This window comes from Kwoniella dendrophila, chromosome 9 (genome assembly GCF_036810415.1).
Source record: "Kwoniella dendrophila CBS 6074 chromosome 9, complete sequence".
NCBI lineage: Eukaryota > Fungi > Basidiomycota > Tremellomycetes > Tremellales > Cryptococcaceae > Kwoniella > Kwoniella dendrophila.
The window spans coordinates 233,235-251,428 of NC_089484.1; the positions used below are offsets into that span (position 1 = coordinate 233,235).

The 18,194-nt window shown below is 39.8% G+C and overlaps 6 protein-coding genes across 6 annotated transcripts; 2 read left to right on the top strand and 4 right to left on the bottom strand.

Annotated features, from left to right (window-relative positions):
* Positions 1-348: 348 nt before the first annotated feature.
* Positions 349-4,867, bottom strand: L201_006515 (uncharacterized protein; the record flags this gene model as incomplete). The annotated part of the gene is made up of 4 exons (XM_066222234.1): positions 349-609; positions 682-2,706; positions 2,762-3,496; positions 3,566-4,867. The coding sequence occupies 4 exons, from the start codon at positions 4,865-4,867 to the stop codon at positions 349-351; spliced, it is 4,323 nt and encodes a 1,440-aa protein (XP_066078331.1).
* Positions 4,868-5,835: 968 nt separating this feature from the next.
* On the bottom strand, positions 5,836-7,248 carry L201_006516 (uncharacterized protein; the record flags this gene model as incomplete). The annotated part of the gene is made up of 1 exon (XM_066222235.1): positions 5,836-7,248. The coding sequence occupies one exon, from the start codon at positions 7,246-7,248 to the stop codon at positions 5,836-5,838; it is 1,413 nt and encodes a 470-aa protein (XP_066078332.1).
* A 525-nt stretch (positions 7,249-7,773) lies between these two features.
* On the top strand, positions 7,774-9,521 carry L201_006517 (methylthioribose-1-phosphate isomerase; the record flags this gene model as incomplete). The annotated part of the gene is made up of 7 exons (XM_066222236.1): positions 7,774-7,880; positions 7,969-8,431; positions 8,531-8,681; positions 8,757-8,854; positions 8,931-9,034; positions 9,132-9,304; positions 9,445-9,521. 7 exons carry the CDS (start codon positions 7,774-7,776, stop codon positions 9,519-9,521), a joined length of 1,173 nt encoding a protein of 390 aa, XP_066078333.1.
* Positions 9,522-9,794: 273 nt separating this feature from the next.
* On the bottom strand, positions 9,795-14,356 carry L201_006518 (uncharacterized protein; the record flags this gene model as incomplete). The annotated part of the gene is made up of 3 exons (XM_066222237.1): positions 9,795-12,485; positions 12,561-13,188; positions 13,269-14,356. 3 exons carry the CDS (start codon positions 14,354-14,356, stop codon positions 9,795-9,797), a joined length of 4,407 nt encoding a protein of 1,468 aa, XP_066078334.1.
* Positions 14,357-14,955: 599 nt separating this feature from the next.
* Positions 14,956-16,753, top strand: L201_006519 (uncharacterized protein; the record flags this gene model as incomplete). The annotated part of the gene is made up of 9 exons (XM_066222238.1): positions 14,956-15,101; positions 15,194-15,495; positions 15,556-15,680; positions 15,737-15,842; positions 15,920-16,010; positions 16,119-16,261; positions 16,324-16,429; positions 16,503-16,557; positions 16,610-16,753. The coding sequence occupies 9 exons, from the start codon at positions 14,956-14,958 to the stop codon at positions 16,751-16,753; spliced, it is 1,218 nt and encodes a 405-aa protein (XP_066078335.1).
* Positions 16,754-16,975: 222 nt separating this feature from the next.
* L201_006520 (uncharacterized protein) lies at positions 16,976-18,058 on the bottom strand (the record flags this gene model as incomplete). The annotated part of the gene is made up of 1 exon (XM_066222239.1): positions 16,976-18,058. One exon carries the CDS (start codon positions 18,056-18,058, stop codon positions 16,976-16,978), a length of 1,083 nt encoding a protein of 360 aa, XP_066078336.1.
* Between the last annotated feature and the right edge of the window lie 136 nt (positions 18,059-18,194).

Below are 18,194 nucleotides of genomic sequence, written 5' to 3' on the forward strand. Positions count from 1 at the left end.
TTTGACTCAAATCTGGCAACTGTCCTCCATGGCTCAGAATCTTTTATCCACATCTACTACTCAATGGGATGGTTGGTTGATAGGTTGTGTCTTCAATAGGTGAAAAATGACACTTGCATCCACGGGAGTGAAATCAACACAACCTACATAGGTATATATATATATATATAGAGGCTCACAGAATATACATATATCGTTATATTTCTACATAGATGATTACAGAGGTAGATATGTATTTATGTATTATGATACTTAGAATTATGCTATTTATCTATCATCTCCTCACATTCGCCCCGTCTCCACTCCATCCAGCATCCCTACCCATATTAAATCTCCCGATTATTCCTCTCATTCTTGGGGCGGCCTGATTTGAGATAGGTTGTTAGTGGTTGGACCAAGTCTATCTATCCTTCTCATTGATCTCTTGAATGTCTTATTTTCGCCTCTTCTTGGTCCTAGTCCTTGAGTTGGATCAGGTAATGGTCTCGAATATGGATTTTGATCTTGCATTGGTGGCCGAGATTGAGCCGTTCTTTTGTCGAGTTTCAACCGATGTTTCCATAATTTAGGTTGCGGATAATTCCTTACTTGTGAATCAGAATTTGAACACTAGATGATTGAAGAGGTTAGATCAGCGTCGCTTCAAACTATATGAAGAAAGCCCAAGCAAGCAAAACTCACTTGTTCTCTAGTTCTACCCATCCCAAACTTGCCAACCCAGTCGCCGACCAAAGTACCTGATCTACCAGCTCTCTGATTCCCACCAACATCGAGCGGTTTATCTCTTTGATCAACTCTAAGGAAATGTTCTCTCCTAAGTCCATGTTGAGGATCACTAAGTAGATTAGCTCTTTGATCTCGTCTTGCTGCTCGTTGCTTTCGCCTTTCTTCTTTCTCTTTTTGTCTTCGATTATACCGTTCCTCTCTTTCTTTCCTTCTTATATCTCTGTCATACCTCCTTTGGGATTGATTGAGCGGAACCGCAAGAGGGTTAGAGTGAGTTAAACCCGTTTTCCTTTTAAAAGATGGTTGATGGGTGTCTTGATTAGTTCTATGTCTGGAAATCATTTTTTCCCATACACTTGGTGAATCTCTTGTTCTTCTCCCTGTCGAACCAGAATACCCAAGTCTAGCATTATACAGAGTCGTTCCTGGTCCACTATATGTACCATTCTGGCCGAGGTATGCGGTAGGAGCCATTGTAGATCTACCGGGATTTGGTCTATCAGGTGAAACAGTTGGTGTTTTAGGTAACATCGTTGGAGCCCTTCCACCAGGTGCTACACCTTTTCTCCAATTTCTGATTGTTACACTATCATCTGGACCTAAGTTATCTTCTTGACCTATTTGAGAGGGTCTACGTAATACACGCTGCCATATGGAAGGTCTTGACATGTTGTTCCAGTAACCCTGTTCAGGTCGTTGCATAGTGGTCTTGTAACTATCAAAAGCGGGCATTTGAGGTGTATATTCCGGCTGAGGTGGACCTAAAGGTGAAGCGGGAAGGGGAGGTTCGATATCAGAGGGTGGATCAACACTTTCTCTAGCTGGCGACGAAGGATTCGGGGGCAGGTCTCGTCTCATCATATCATGTTGAGTACGAGGATGAGCTGGTCTATAATTACCGTTGACAGTTCTTGACCAATTGGGTAAACCAGGTTGAGGATAAGCCGTAGGAGGGGAGAACATGTTATACACTTGAGGCATTGTAGGTGGAACTGCAGGTGCATAAGCAGGTAATGTCGCACCAGAATAGTAAGGGTTGTAGTATGGAGTCGCTCGAGGTTGTTGATGATGATGTTGCTGTTGACCTTGATTATGATTCATAAATTCTTTATCTGGCGATGGCGATTTAGCATTCTCCCTCTTGGTTGGAGGCGGTGATAGTTCTGGCCTTTGGTCAACAGGTATAGGGTGATCATGCACACTGTGTCGCATCTCCTGAACTACAGAGCTTTGTTGAATGGGAGAATCCCGGCTTTGCTGTGGGGTCCTGCCCTTTTGGGTAGCTTTGCTTATCACTCTACTAATTAGACTGGAAGTCTTGGGAGGTAAAGGTGGCGGTACCTCTTCTTCCACTATACTAAGCCTCCCTCCATGAGATGACATCCTTGAGGTTCTTGCTCCATCTTTCAACCACTTCAACGATACTCTCAATCTGCCTCGTGACCCAGATGGCACTTCGAAAGATATATGATCATCGTCTGATGCAAGGGATGGTGATACTTGTGCAGGTGATATGTGTATATGAGGATGATCTTGATCGTGGTGCACATCCTGCATGACTTCGACCGGTGCAATTCGAGACTGACTAGTAGCCTTGGGTTCACGAATGAGAGCTGGTGGTACTGCGCGACTCTGGCTAGGATATCTTGAGTGTCGAGCTGCAGAGATAGCTTGCACAGGTTGAGAGGTAGAGGTTACTGGAGGTGAAGGAGGCGCAGGTGGTGAGGCGGAACTTGACGGAGGAGCAGAAGGCGTAGTTCTTGACGTTGAGTTTTCCAAAATCACGACTGTTGACGCCGGTAGAGGTATAGCTGCAGCTCTAACAGCAGGAGTTGGCGGGATAGTGGATTTGGTCGATCTGAGTTTGGCTGGAGGTTGAGCTACAGAAATTGAGGTTGCATTGGTGGAATGAAGGGATTCAGGAGGTATATATTCAACAGTAGTGAAGGCAACTTCATGACCATCGGCTGGTCTCGGAGGCTTAGCAAACAAATTCAGCTTTGTATAAACTTCGTTCTAATCGATTTGAACTCACCAAATTGCCTATATTCTCTGGACTGGAAAAGAAAGTAGCACCACTGGGTGGTAGCGGATACATAGTTGGTTCGAAATGAGCCGTTAGATCGCCTACGGATGGATCTCTATGTTTCCTTCCTAAAGAAGTGGCTTGAGTAAGACCATCACATGACGCTTGAGGTGTTAAAGCTGGACGAGGCAGAGGCATTTGTTGTCTATGTGTAGGTGCTGAACCTTTCTTCATTGTTATCATACTATCGGCAAGGAGTGCTATAGGTGATAATGGTTGATCTTGAGGTATTTGAGCACGGTCATTAACTGAATTAGAAGATCGCATAGTAGTTGTACGACCTGTGGTAGCCGGTAATGGTATTTGCCTGGCTTGTATAATAGTAGCATTGGAAGGCACTAATCTTGCAGCTGGCTTTGAGACTTCGGGGATGTTTTTGATGTTTGCCGCATGCTTGGAAGGATTTGCATCGCTCGCTGTTGTAGCTTTTGATGAGGGCAAAGGTTTTCGAACGGCTAGAATGACTGTAGTCTTAGACGTTGCGGAGTGGGCTGATCGTTGACTCTTTTGAGATGGTACCTGTGTCACGTTACCGTTTGATTTGATCGGAGATACTGTTGAAGCTCGAGACAAATTATGCGTTGAATGTGGTAGAGGTCGATTGACTGCTTGATCGATAGTAGCATCAGACGGTGTTCTCGACCTTGCATTAAGCACGCCGGGCACTGAGAGATAAATCGAATCCTAGTGAACGAAATGCACGTGAGTAAACGTGAATGACTCACATCGAGGTTTCCTGGCAATCAAACTCACCTCATAGCGATGTCCTGTATGATTTACTGGTCCTTTTCCGCTAATTTCACTTTTAGTCGGAATAGCTGACGTAGTCTTGCTTCTAGCCAATTGATTCGCCCCTGTATCCTGATAACCCGGTGTTCTCTGCGTTGCCTTATCGCTTTTGACAGATGGTAGAGTGGTCCCACTTCCAGCAGACCTTTGACTACCTTTGGTTCTACTATCATTATGATTTCTTCCCAACAAAGAATCCAATCGACCAGTTGTGAGTTGTGAGCTGGAGGGTACGACTGGTGGAAGTGGACCTTCTGTTTCTGTTAACATCTCTAGGGGTAATGATAATGCGGAGGCGATATAAGCTTCTCTTTCTGCATATTGCGTTGATGATGTCGGTGATGGTATCAACTGCTTTCCAGGCTCACCAGATCTGGTGACGGAAGAGGAATGAGAAGGGATCTTTTGTTCAGATAGTTGTTTTGTATGACTAGGTGGATAAGCAAGAAGTGGTGTAGGAGACGGACGATTGGGTTTAGGGGAAGAAGTAGCCTTGACAGGGGCGTTTGGGGCCTTAGATGGTACATCGCGACTCTTAGCCGGATTTGATGCTCTCCTTAGGTTCTGAGGGGGCTGCTGTACTTGAGTGGGTGTTTTACTGGAAGGAGGTTGAATTTCAATAGTAGGGGTTTTGAGTGGTATGGTCGGACGATGATGGGTGTTCAATGTATTTTGAGGAATAACAGTTCTCTGTGATAAGGGTGGTCTGATTGTATTTGGTCTCGAAGCGGGTTGAGAAGGAGGTGTTTCAGATCCCGATAAAGTTTCTACTCTAGCTTTTATATTGAGGTTTGATTTACTTTTTGTAGATTGATTGTTGTTTTGGACTGAATGTGATTTCGGTGGATTCGGTGCGGGAGGTTCAGCTTGAGGACCTAAATGACCTTGGCCTTGATCTTGAGCTAAATTATTCGTTCTTGATCTTGCGGTTTCCCAAGCTCTTTCAATTATTGTTGTAGGTATAGTACCACATTCAGAAGGTTCAACCCAATTCCAATCTGCTGAACCGACACCTAAACTTGGCGTACTTCCTGTACCTATCCCTAAATGGCCATCTTGATGTCTACTAGGTATTTCCTGTCTCCATTTCTTGAATTCTGCATATCGTCTGTGCCATGCTTCTACATCTTCGGGTGATAAATCCTCATACATACTTCCTTCAGAATACTTTTTTCCTCCAGGAGGAGCATTTGGCGCATTTGGTGCATTTCTTGACTTTGGTAATGGTACAGGTGCAGGTGAAGGTGCAGGAGGGAGTGCGGTCATGTCGTGGATATGATATCGATTTGAATATAAATATAAATGTGCGAGATAGTTGTACAAGAAAAAACGTATATGTTATGGTAGATAGTGGTATGTCTGTTCAGCAAGTTAGCCGTAAGCTAAGTTCTTCCAACATGTATGTGTCGTACTTTCATATACCTAATTCAACAACAAGCGAGATGACCTAAAAGATTCACCTTCAGGGCATTCAGGTGACACCTCTACCTCGTGTCTGGCCTAGCGCTAAACTATATCAAACAGATAAATACTAGATCGAGAAGGGCCCAGTTTTCTTGAAGAGTTCGCCTAAAAGTCGTTGAACGTTGATGAACAAGAAAATACGATAGGAAGAGGATTGTCTTCACAGAAATTATTGGGAACCACGATATCAAGTCCGAGATGACAAGCTTTGCAGGTATAAAGGGTATCGAAGGATCGATGTTTAGGGTGAATCGAGAGTAGATGTGTATAATTGATGGTGAAATGAAGAAAGTGGGGGGAATTGATGCAGAGATGATTCCCATGTTGTCGTGTATATACATATGTTTTGCACGTACAAGTAGTTGAATAATTCGCTTTTTGACATGCATTGTAGCTTTTTAATTGTATGAGTTTTGGCTATTGACCTTGAAACCTATAGGATGGTATCCCTTATACATGAGTTAGAAGTTGATAGATAATCGTTTTGTTGTTATCATTGTTGCAGGTTATCAAAAGTCGCTTTTTGTTGAATGAAGGGTTAAAAGATTGATTTTAGTTTGATACACAACTTTTGATTCTTTTTGTTCCTTATTTGTGGGGTTAAGTGGTCCGTGCGTCAATGTATGGCCGCATACATGATCAGGTGATGTGAGGTTACGCTTGGATCACCTATGGATTTACATTATCAGGAAATAATTATAATCATTACTAAATACTGATCTCTTGCATTATAGTCATTAGGCATTAAAGCTTCATCGCTAGACTGGTGGTTAGTCTGTCCATACCCAAGTACTTGCACAACCTCCCCATAACCCATTTATCTTGCCTCTGAAATCAACTTTTTGTAAATTCGATCTATCTGCTTGATCACCTAAACCAAGATTACCATGTTCATTCCAACCACCAGTCCATAATCCTTCTTCTTCTTCTTCTTGCGATTCTCCGTTATCTTTTATCATATGCACGAGCAGATGTTCGGAACCAGCAAAGATATCCTTTGGTTTCCATCCTTTAGGTAAATCAATTTGACCTATTTCTGAGTTAACTTCTATTCCACCACGAAGTAATTGAGAATGTGAATTTGAACCTTGTGAATAAACTTGATCTGATTTCGTCAGGAAATACGATCCACCCCATGTTGCCGCTATACTTTTTATATCTTTCAATTCATGTATACCACTAATTTGACCTTTCAGGTTACTTCCCCAAGCTAATACAGTTCCATTAGAAAGTAGCGCTAAAGTGTGTGAAGCGCCTAAGGAAATATCTATAATTCTGTCTCCATGCTGTATAGGTAGATTGATTACTGTAGGAGATGATATGGCCAACCTAGAGACAGCTTTACCTTTACCTTTGCCTTTACTTGTGGAGATAGAAGATCCCACTGAAAGATTGTGCGATAATGTCGAGGAAGGATCTAATTCACCTTTCCTACTTGCACCCCAACCTATAACTTTTTGCTGATTCTTTTTATCATTGATTACAGCTATAACATGCCTCTGACCTCCTTTAATGAGTTGTACTCTTTCATCTGCTTTCAAACCTAGATCTACTATAGTGGGTTTTTGAGACGCTTGAGAAATTGGTATTTCTGCTGGTGCATCTAGAATCAAAGGTGATTTTGAGGAAGATCCTAATTCACCAAAATCATTTGACCCGCAGGAAATGACAATCTGTCCTACATTGTCGTTTTCCTGTAAAAGCTTATTAAGATCATTGTTACTGATTGTTGAGCTTGAACCAGATTCTGTACTTTCATTTACTGGTTTAGAAGCGATAAATCGCTGATATACTACAAAACTTGTAGTCCAAGTTGAAGCTATCTGGACAGGTTCCCAATTACCTTCTATTCCAGCTGAATTAAGTAAATTAAGCGGTTTCCATCTTGATTCAGGTTTGATATCATCCCATAATGCGCATCTTGGTCCTAATTGTCCGAATTTATTGGTCCCTGCTCCTAGTAGTATATTCCTAGGTCTGGTTTCATCTGGCGATGTTTCCGGTGATATCAAAAGAAGTGAATGAGCGGAAGTTAAAATTAAATCTACTATTTGAGAAGAATTCGAAATGGGAGGTAAAGAAGGATGATACACTGTAGAAGTCAAAACTGAAACATCGTCTGGATGGTTGATAGCTAGATGAGATGCAGCATTTGAGCCGCACGCAAGGATACTGGGTGCCATGTCAACGAGGGAAAGGGTAGGTCAATTAAACAGTGTATACTCTTCCACACTTTCGTAAGGTGCCTATAATCAATCCTGACTTATGTTGGTTGGGGTTGTAGGCATAAATTGTGGGATTGATCAAAGTTATCGATATTATTGTCATGGTTGTTCACCTACATCACTCGAGGTTCTCCTCATAGCAGAGGTATAGTAGAAATAGGAGCCCCACTAATTGTATTCTCTTTCCTGTCAACAAAATCAATCCTAATACTAATTACGATTCAGTGGCAACTCAATTACGATTCAAGTCGTTATCGCAATTAGCTTTCTCTGTAAGCTGTAGGAGCAGCAGTGCCTGAGATGGAGATTCGATATTTTCGAAAAATGTATACCCAAACGTGCTTGATTCCAGCATGCAGCTATCTCTTCTTCTTCTTCTTCCTTATTTTTTTGCCTCTGTCTGTGTACAACATAGCACAATAACAAGAAAATTGTCTCTGGAGCCTTGAAAAATACTAAAGCAACACGTAGAAGTTTGACAAAATGGTTGCTCAAGCTCCTTCAGGTAAAAAACCTTTACCAGATATGATGACTTCAATTAGAATTGATAAATCTGGTCAAGTTGAAATTGTTGATCAACTATTACTTCCGTAAGTCATCACATCTAGATTCCATCAATAATGAACTTGATATACTCAGTCAAGATGAATTAGCTGATGGACGTATATATGTTTATAGTCATTCAGTAAAATGGATACCGATATCTACACCTGAAGAAGCATTTGATGCTATAAAAACAATGAAAATCCGGGGTGCACCAGCTATAGCAAGTTTAGCTGCATTATCTTTAAAATCAACTTTATCAAAATGTGAAACATTCTCTTCAAAATCAAAAGAAGAAATTATAAATTGGATTAAAGAAAAATGTGATTATTTACAATCATCAAGACCAACTGCAGTAAATTTATCTGAAGCTATGAATAGAATACGTAATTATCTTTCGTCATATAAAGAAGGAGAAGAAGATGATATAGTAGAAAAAGTAAAACAAATTTGTCAAGATGTACATGAAGAAGATTTAGAAAGAAATATGAAAATGGGTAAATTAGGTGCAGATTGGTTATTTGAACAAAGAGGAAATGAAAATAAAAAATCATTAAAAGTTGTTACTGTTTGTAATACTGGTAGTTTAGCAACTTCAGTGAGTTATATATAGTATCTGTCAAATCCAGTCCACCTTGATTTACTATCATATCAAAGAGTATTAGCAGAATGCTTATATTACAATGTATTGAAATAGGGCTACGGTACTGCAATCGGAGTTATAACAGCTTTATTTGAAAATGAACAATTAGATACAGCTTATTATGCTCAGACTACACCTTATCACCAAGGTTCAAGATTAACAAGTTTAGAGTTGACCACTTTGGAAATACCTGCTTGTATGATCTGTAAGTAAAATAGTCTCCACCGATTCAGGTCTGGTTCAGTGAACACTAACACTATTCTTCGTACTTGTCTGATAGGTGATACAATGCTTGGATCATTATTCCAACATGAGGATATTGATGGTGTGATAGTCGGTGCTGATAGAGTAGTAAAGAACGGTGATACCGCTAACAAAGTGAGTTAAGAATAAACTTTTCAATGGTTGATCATGCAGTATATGCATATGCTTATATATATTGATTTCTCATTAGATCGGCACCTATCAAGCAGCAGTTCTAGCTCAAAGACATAACATACCATTTATGGTTGTTGCACCTGTAACAACAATTGATTTATCTTTATCAACTGGTGCTGAGTGAGTTGTCGTTGTCTTCATCTTGTTGGCACTAATCAGTATCATATTACATTCTTTCTTCCGGGGTATAAAGCTAATCTCACCTCTATTTTATCAGTATTCACATTGAACAAAGACCATCAGTTGAAGCTACACAAGTAAGAGGATTAAACTTAGAAACTGGTAAATTAAGTGTAGTTAGAATTACACCTGAAGGTGTAGGAGAAGGCGACAAACCTTGGCAAAAAGTTTATAATCCTTCTTTTGATGTTACACCTGCTGAATTAATAAGTGAGTTTTTCAAAGCTGTTCTTAACCTTTCAAACCCTTTTCATAATTTAATCTCCCAAACTCATTGAGACACATACATATGACGTAAAATGATGTTAGCTAATCATATGTAATTTGCGATAATCTTTTTGACAATCTAGGTTGCGTCGTAACTGAAAAAGGTGTTGCTGAAAGAAAACAAGGTGAAAAATCAATAGATGTTGCATCAATCTGCTAGAGAAATAGGGTCCGGTTCGTGGGCATGGAAAGGTTTGTCTCCTCAACCGTTCGAGTGTTATGTAGGATAGAAATGTAGATATATAGATGCACTGCATTACTGTACAATCGTGTGAAAGCACTGGCACAGCGAAAAAAAGCCAGCACAAAAAGATGTCAAGATGTATAAAAGTACAAGACATGGTATGATGAATCACTGAGAGATTAATGGTATAATCCGGTCCGGTTTGTCTATCCTGTATGTTGATATTTTAAATGATTGATAATTCGCAAGCTATTCATTGACAGGTGATAGTAGTTCAACATACTCTTTAGGTGGTCTAGCAGGTAAAGGTGGTGGTGGTGGCGCGGATCCGTTGGCAGAAGAGTTGGCTTTTGCTTTTCCAGCTTTTATAGTTGGATCTCTAATTAATAAAGGTGAATCAGGTGGTGAAGAAATATTATTATTTGTTGTTGTTGTTGTTGTTGTCCTTGTTGAATTTCTTGATATAGAACGTTGATTTGGACTACTGTCTTGTTTTTGTGTACCTGCACCTGTGGCTGTTCCCGTGTTATTTGAAGGTTTAGGTGGAGTAGTAGTATTTAAAAAAAATGGGTTTGTAGTAGAAGAAACAGGTTTAGAAGACATAGCTTGTTCAGAAGCTACACCTAAACTTGTTCTTGGACTATCATAAATTTGGTTCTTTGGCGGTGTATTGAATATTCCTGATACCGATAATGTCGAAGGAGGAGGAGGAGGAGGCGGTGAACTAGAAGAATATCTTTCTACCGCAGAAGTAGCTTGTTCATATCTCTTTCTCATTAAATCTTTCTCTTGTTCTGCTGATAAATACCCTCCATTTGAGGTATTATTCGGATTTGTGGTGTTTACTCTACTTGATGAAGAAGAAGAAGAAGCTTGAGGCTGATCCTCGAATACAGAAGGAGATTCAACTGGAGGAGCTAAAATATTCGCTGGTGGTGGCGATGATGAAGATATTTGTCTATTATCAGATTGTGAAGAAGTAGAAGCGTTGTTGTTGTTGGCAAATCTTAATGGAGTACCATTGACATTATTACTGCCACTACTAGCTTGAGCAACTCTGTCCTGCGCTTCATAGAACAACCTCATTTGTTCTTTTTCGTTAGGATATCCAGCTGCATTTGCTTTACTCCTCAATGGCGATGAACCCGGTGTCTGACTTGATACTTTACTAAATCCGGAACCAGATTTTTCGGTGGTGGGTGACTGAGACGATGCTCTTGTGACTCTGTCTTGAGCTTCGTTGAATAATCTCTTCATTTGGTCTTTCTCGTCTACTGCACTGGGATACCCGTTATAAAATCCCCTGCTGGATGTTGAGGGTGGTGAAGAAGCAGATGAAGTAACGGAATCATAACCTGGAAGGCCTGCTGAAGGTGACGATTGTACTCCTTGCCCTTGAGCTCTAGCAACTCTATTTTGGGCATCTTCAAATCTACGTCTCATTTGTTCTTTCTCTTCTGCAGCTGTTGGATATGTAGACTGACGAGACGCAATATGAGACGCAGTTGCCGGTGGTTGTTGAATGAAATTTCCGGCGCTACTAGAACCTCCTTCTGCGGTGCTGGAGGCTGATTGAACACGATTAGTAGCTTCTTCAAACCTTTTTCTCATTTGCTCCTTCTCCTCTGCAGCAGAAGGATAACTTGTTTGAGAAGGTTGTAGTGCTTGATTAGGATTACTACCACCTTCTGCTCTATTGGCAGCAGAATTGACTTTGCTTTGAGCTTCTTCGAAACGTTTCCTCATTTGCTCTTTCTCTTCGGCAGCTGATAGATATGAAGTTTGACGAAGACGATTTGGTGAAGCGTTACTTGGTTGCTGATTTGCGTTTCGAACTTCACTATTGCTACCTTCAGGTCGATTAGCAGCCGCATTAACACGACCTTGAGCTTCTTCAAACCTCTTCCGCATCTGTTCTTTCTCTTCAGCTGCCGACATATAAGCTGATTGACGAGGTTGAACAGGTGAATTATTTGGCGATTGTAGATTATCGTTCCTGACGTTTTGATTGCCAGATGTCTTACTTGGTTGACTACTACTTCCCACATCAATAGATCTGTTAGGTGTATTAGTGTTTGATGTTTGATCAAGATTTGTGGTCAGACCTTGAGATGGACCCTGAGCACGAGAGACAGCATCTTGAGCCGCATAAAATCTTTTCATCTGTTCCTTTTCACTTAGTCCACTGTGGTGGGACGAAATACCCAATCCGATTGGCCCTGGTGCAGCAGTAGTAGTCGAAGTAGCTGATGTACCTTGATCAGATATTGAACTTGATCTTCCAGGAGGGTATATTGCGTTATACGGTATGGGACTACCACCTTGAGATGAGGAAGAGTTTGGTAATTCCGATTGATTCAGCGGTGGGGAAGACTTTATAGTCTGGATTATACTAGATCGCTTATTCGGACTTGATGGTATAGATCTGGATTCATTGTGATCTTTAGTTGTAGCAGCATGCTGGCTTGCGGAAATTGTCGTCGGTGAAGGTGATCCTATACGATTTACCCCTGTACCTGATGGTGGAGAAGCTAATCTAGGTGAACTTATAGTTTTCGGACTTGAATCTGCTGGTGAACCATTTATACTTGTGTATTCAGAGACAGGTCTTGAAGGTGCAGTATATTGTCTTTTTGGTTGCGCAGGTCTTGGGGGTGCATATTCAGGTGGAGGTAATTCAGGTATTTCATCATCATCAGTTTTCTTAGAAGGTCCCGAGGATTGTCCCTGAGATGATTCAACTAAATTCCTAGCAGATTCGTATCGTTCTCGTTGAGCAGATTTCTCTTGTTCAGCAGAAAAAAAGAATGAACTTGGTGGTGGTGGCGGTCCTGCTCCCGGTGGTCTAGCCGACACGGGTCTTGAAGGTATCGTAGTAGCTGAAGAAGAATGTCCAATTGATGGTGAAGGTATAGTAGGTGTTGTAGGTGTGATAGCATTCTAATCAACATCATCGGGTCAGCCTATTATATTCTCATTACATCATATTGCATTATGGTAAGTTTTCAAACTCACATCACTTGCAGCTGAACTGGTTACTATACCTTGACCTTGTTGTCCTGAAACCATAGCGTTCTGTAAACCTTTATCCCATCTACCGAAAGTAGCCATAGTGGCTGTTGAATATCTACTGGAATTATCGTGTCCCGTATCGCTCTGAACATATCGATCTTGTACACCTCCAGATGACTCGACTGTTGGTGAAGTAGGCGTGATACTTCTTGGTCGTTCTCCCGATAACGGCTGGGCAGTAGGAAACATTACATCCGGTCTACGCTGTGTAGGGGAAGTGGGCATAGTGGAATACTGCCTATTCTGATTTGGAGTCATACCGAAGTTATTGTAATTTGTGTTATTTGTGGTGAATGTACTATTACTATTACTAGATGACTGGCGCTGATAGCTCTGTCGAGGATCATATCCTTGATTATCAGATTGCTGCTGCTGTATAGGCTGATAAGTGGCGGAAGTAGATCGCTGAGGAGGGGGACCAGAAGACAGATTGTTATGATCATTGTTTATATAGCGAGCATTAGGAGGAAGATCTGGTTGAGATCCTGTAAATGGAGTTGGATCTATTGGAGGTGGTGGCGGTGGCGGTTTAGGTATCGTCGGACATAAAGCATCCACACGACCTATTTCTCTAACAGGTTATGTTAACGAGATCTTAATCAGTATTGCTGAGTTAGTGATTATGACAGATGTCGATGTTAAATGACTCACCGCATTGCCTGTTCAGCAGTAGATCGACCAAAAACACCAACAGTATATTCGATACCACTAATTTCAACTTTATCCTTTATGCCATCCATTACAGCTTTGACTTCTAAAGTATATTCAACTTTGATGGTTTTAGCATTTTTTATTGTAACTAGAGCTCTATCGATTGTCATTTCGATTTTTGCAGATTTTTCACCACCTAATCCAATTCTTTCATCTACAACAGCTTTAACAGTTGATATAGGTTTCGATTTACTTATTGGATTCTGTAACGATTTTCTCTTCTTACTACTACTATTGTTATGATTTTTTTGATTGATATAATTACCATCACGTTCTAAAGAAGAAGGTTGAATTGGAATTGAGGTTATAATTTCATAAATTGTACATTCAAAACCTTTTAACTTTATAGGTTGTGATTTTGTTGATTTTAATGAAGCTATAAATTGAATTTTATCATTTATACCACCAAAAGCTGAATTTGGTCTTGTTACAGTCAAAATCAATTGATCATTAGAAAATTTTTTAATTATTTCTGAAGGTTGTTGATATATAGGCCAAGTTGAATGTAATTCATGTTTAATTATATTTAAAGGTTCAGAAATTTTTAAAATTGGATAAGATTCTTTTTTAAATAAACCACCTTTTTGTTTATAACATAATGCAGCAACTAATTCATATCGTATACCAGTTGATCTAGGTAATTCAATTGTTGATGGAATATTTTCAGGTAAAGGTAAATAAAATTTAAAATCTGCTGTTTCTATTAAATCCGTTTCTTTTGTTGAATCTAATGGTTTCCATAATGTTTGTATATCACCTATATGTTCCCATGTAGATTCTCCACCATTTTTTGAAGAATTTGATGATGATGACGAACCGGGAAATCCAGGTGGTAAACTTTCATATTTTCTAATTTCAACTCTAACCCATTTAGCTTTTACAGGTTGTGAACCAACTCTTAATTCCAAAGATCCATGTACGCCAGCAGATTTCCGTCCAGATGAAGAGTTTGCTGGTATACCTGGATATCCTTCTACAAAAGGTAAATGTGGTGGTGCTCTCAGTAACAGTCTAGCTGGATGTGACATCGCAGGTTAATGCCAACCTTATTCTTCCCAAGTCCGAAGTCAATATTGGAATTGAAGTGGAACCAAGATGAGATCCGCGAAGAGTGTAGAAATCGGACGGTCTGACTGAAACAGCTATCCGTATCTGCGAATTCCCTGTCAGGTCGAAAGTGACTCGGTTCAACGATCAAACGGATCTCCTGATCGCTCTGTTGGGTAACTTGCTATGATAAAAATGTTGGAATTGACCGACAAAGAAGCAATAGAGAAAAAGATCAAAGATATAATTCCTATCTCATGTTTTCATGTTTTCATTTCCCGCTGCAACCGACAGTATCATCATAGCGTCATCAAAATATATATAACTTATATATTTTACCGATCATACTCTAAATCACGTGAGAAACACGTTCCCAAACCGTCGCGTGGTGCGCACAGACCGTTGACCTTAAACCCCCCGGTTTCTTAGGAAGCCGAATTCAGTAGTGGAGTTGAAAGACAATGCTTTTATAGTCACACTCGTATATCTTTTCTTTCTGCTTCACCTAATAATAACAGAAGACTTAAAACTGAATCAAGGTAATCCATTAGATTGAACAGGACAGAGAACACTCCTAAGCATGTCAGAAGCATTCCGAAAGGCCATGGCTAATAAATTACCTCAATTACCTCAGACAAAGGCACCATGGGCTGATGAGGATGAAAATGGAGAAGAGGAATTAGAAGATGAAGAGGAAGGAGATGGTTTGGGTGATTTGCACGCGGCGTAAGTGATACTGTTCGTATGATGGTTATTCGCTGTTCCGCCAAAGTAGATTTTGCACTTTGAGGATAAGCTGATTATTAGCATCATTATAGTTTACCTCCCGCGACTAAGTATGGTTCAACAGATCTCACTCCTTTATCAGCTTCATCATTCTTCCAACAAGCTTTAGAAGTCACTCCTTCTTCATCTTCTAACTCCTCATCATCATCTAATGCTACTTTCAGAGTATATCTTACTCCACCAACTGTACAAAGTGGAAAAGGAAAGGGAACGTATTTGATATGTCATCATGGTGCGGGAGCATCAGGATTAAGTTTTGCTGCTTTAGCCAAACAAGTGACACAGCAGAGCAATGGGGAATTAGGTGTACTAGCATTTGATTGTAGAGGTCATGGTAGGCTGCCGTAACCTCTGTCTGCCATATGATACATCAGCTAACATAAGTGGTGAATAGGTAAAACCAAAACAAGTGGTTCTCCTGAGCTGGAAAAGGATTTATCTTCACCTACGTTATTGAGTGATTTCCTGGGATTGGTAGAACATATATTTCCTGATTCAAAAGAATCACCTTCACTACTTGTAAGCTTTCTTCTTCCCGCTGAGGCGACATATAGCTTATAATGTACCAATGATAGCTATTGGGTCATTCGATGGGAGCTGCACCTATCTTATCTGCTTCCCCTATACTGCAGAAGAAAGGATACACTATACCGGGTGTGGTTGTTTTAGATGTTGTTGAAGGTCAGCTGTCATCTTGTTGACCACTCCAGGGACTCAGCTGACTAGATATCTATACATATATTCAAATGATTTGATAGGCACTGCAATTGAAGCTTTACCACTCATGAAAACTATCCTAGCTCAACGTCCGAGCAACTTCAGATCGGTAATAGATGCCATACACTGGCAGTAAGTTTTGACAACTCCCCTTCCATACGACATTGATATTATATCATTGTATCGGCTATCCATGAAGGCTTTCGCGAAAAGCACCACCAGCTGACTTCAGATGTACAGTTTGACATCAAACACTTTGCGAGATACAGAAGCAGCCAGAGCGTCTGTACCATCTTTCCTAATTCCAGCGGTAGATGATGCAGGTCCTGGCGGAAAACAAGTATGGAGAACAGATTTATTGGCTACTGAGCCATATTGGGAGGGTAGGTAGATATGGGCGTTCCATTGTATATCAGATCTAGCTGACTCTCGTGGTCCGACGTAGAATGGTATAAAGGACTCAGTCAAAGATTTCTTGAAGCCAAATGTGCTAGATTACTGGTATTAGCTGGGCAAGAAAGGTTAGATAAGGAATTAATGGTTGGTCAGATGTAAGTCGGATCTGTTAGCTTCAGAATGGTTACAGCCGACTAATGAAGCTGATTGATTTTTCCTATCAACTAGGCAAGGCAAATTTCAGCTGGAGGTTATGCCAGATACAGGTCACTACTTACATGAAGTAAGTCATTTGATTGTACCTGAAAATCAGACTAATCGAATTTCACTATCAGGATAATCCCTCTTCATTAGCTTCTACTCTTGTACAGTTCTGGAGAAGGAATACTCGTGTACTGGTACTACCTCCAAAAATTGGCCAACCTGGCGTACCTGGTATGAAACCCAACAATGTCGTTAAACGTGTTGGTGAAGAGTAAGATAATGAGTATTGAGATTCTTTGTTATATCTTCCTATAGAGATAGAATATGATGTAATGCGATATGTATATTCATGTATACAGATATATTACAACAACAAAGATTTTGGATATACCCGATACACATAAAATATCTTCTCCATTGTTTCGATTTATATAATCTAAATTCCTATACTTTATGTCCCAAAACAGAGCGTCAACTATCGGTCATGAATGAACCCTTTATTCGCCATCTTTTTTTTGTTGTGAATCACACCAAACACCATAATCACAGTTACATTTACCATCAAAATCAACTTTTCTAAAAGTTATACTATATCTATCATCTAACCTTTTTTCAATTTGATTTGTGATTGGGTTGACATCAGTTGATCTTGATTTTATACCATGTGTCCAAGCATATCTAATTTCTTTTGCCATTATACATAAACTGTTGGGTTTTAAAGGAATTTCATGATAACTTGATTCTGATTCTGGTTTTGAGTGCATGTCCTTCTCTAGAGCTTGATCTTGAACGGATGATGATGAAGAAGAAGAAGAATTTGTGGATGGAACTGATAATGAAGTAGCAGAAGCAGAAGGAGTGGTTGACAACGATGAAGCAGAGGTAGACGTAGTAGGACCACCTAAACATCTTCTAGGAGCGAACATTTTTTGAGCGATTACAGGAGTGGCTTTTTGAAATGACATATTCACTTTACCACCTAAACTAAAACTTATAATATATTCATCAAAACATGAATGTGTATCTATATGTGGTGGTATACCTGATCCAGTGGGATAAAATTGTATTGTAGCTTGATTAACTCTATTATTTTTTGGTATAATAATAATCATTTTATCAATAATATCTTCTATATATTTAGGAACAGGTATTGAATTTGGTGATGCATGATTTGTTGTGTAATCATATTTTGGTCCATAATGTATTGCTTGTCTACGTATTGATTTTGATTTTTTAGGAGTTTGGTGATTTGAGGAATTATCTTTATCGTTTTTTTCTCCGCCGCCACCACTATCGCTACTCAAAGTTGGCTTTAGGCTTGATTCTTCTCCTTCTTTCAAAACTATAAATTCATCTTTGATTTTTTCCAGTAATTCATCATATTCTTCATTTGACAAAAAATCATTGATCAATATTAACCCATTTTCGAACTCCAATATCTCTTGATTGTGTCCTCCTTCAATTGATCCATCACTAGCAAGTTTGCCTCTAGTTGAAGACAAAGGAATATGATTGATTCTTGAAGTATGATCCCATGGCTTTTGAACCCATTTGATATCTTCAATTTTGGTATTTACCATTTTGCAGTATTACCCATAAAATTAGTAGGGATATTCCAATTAACTGATCATACTATATTGTCATTTTTTATAAGATCTTCTCTGCAGTATTCCAACTAGTCAAGTATACAATCTTTGTCAGTTGCCAGAAAAGAAT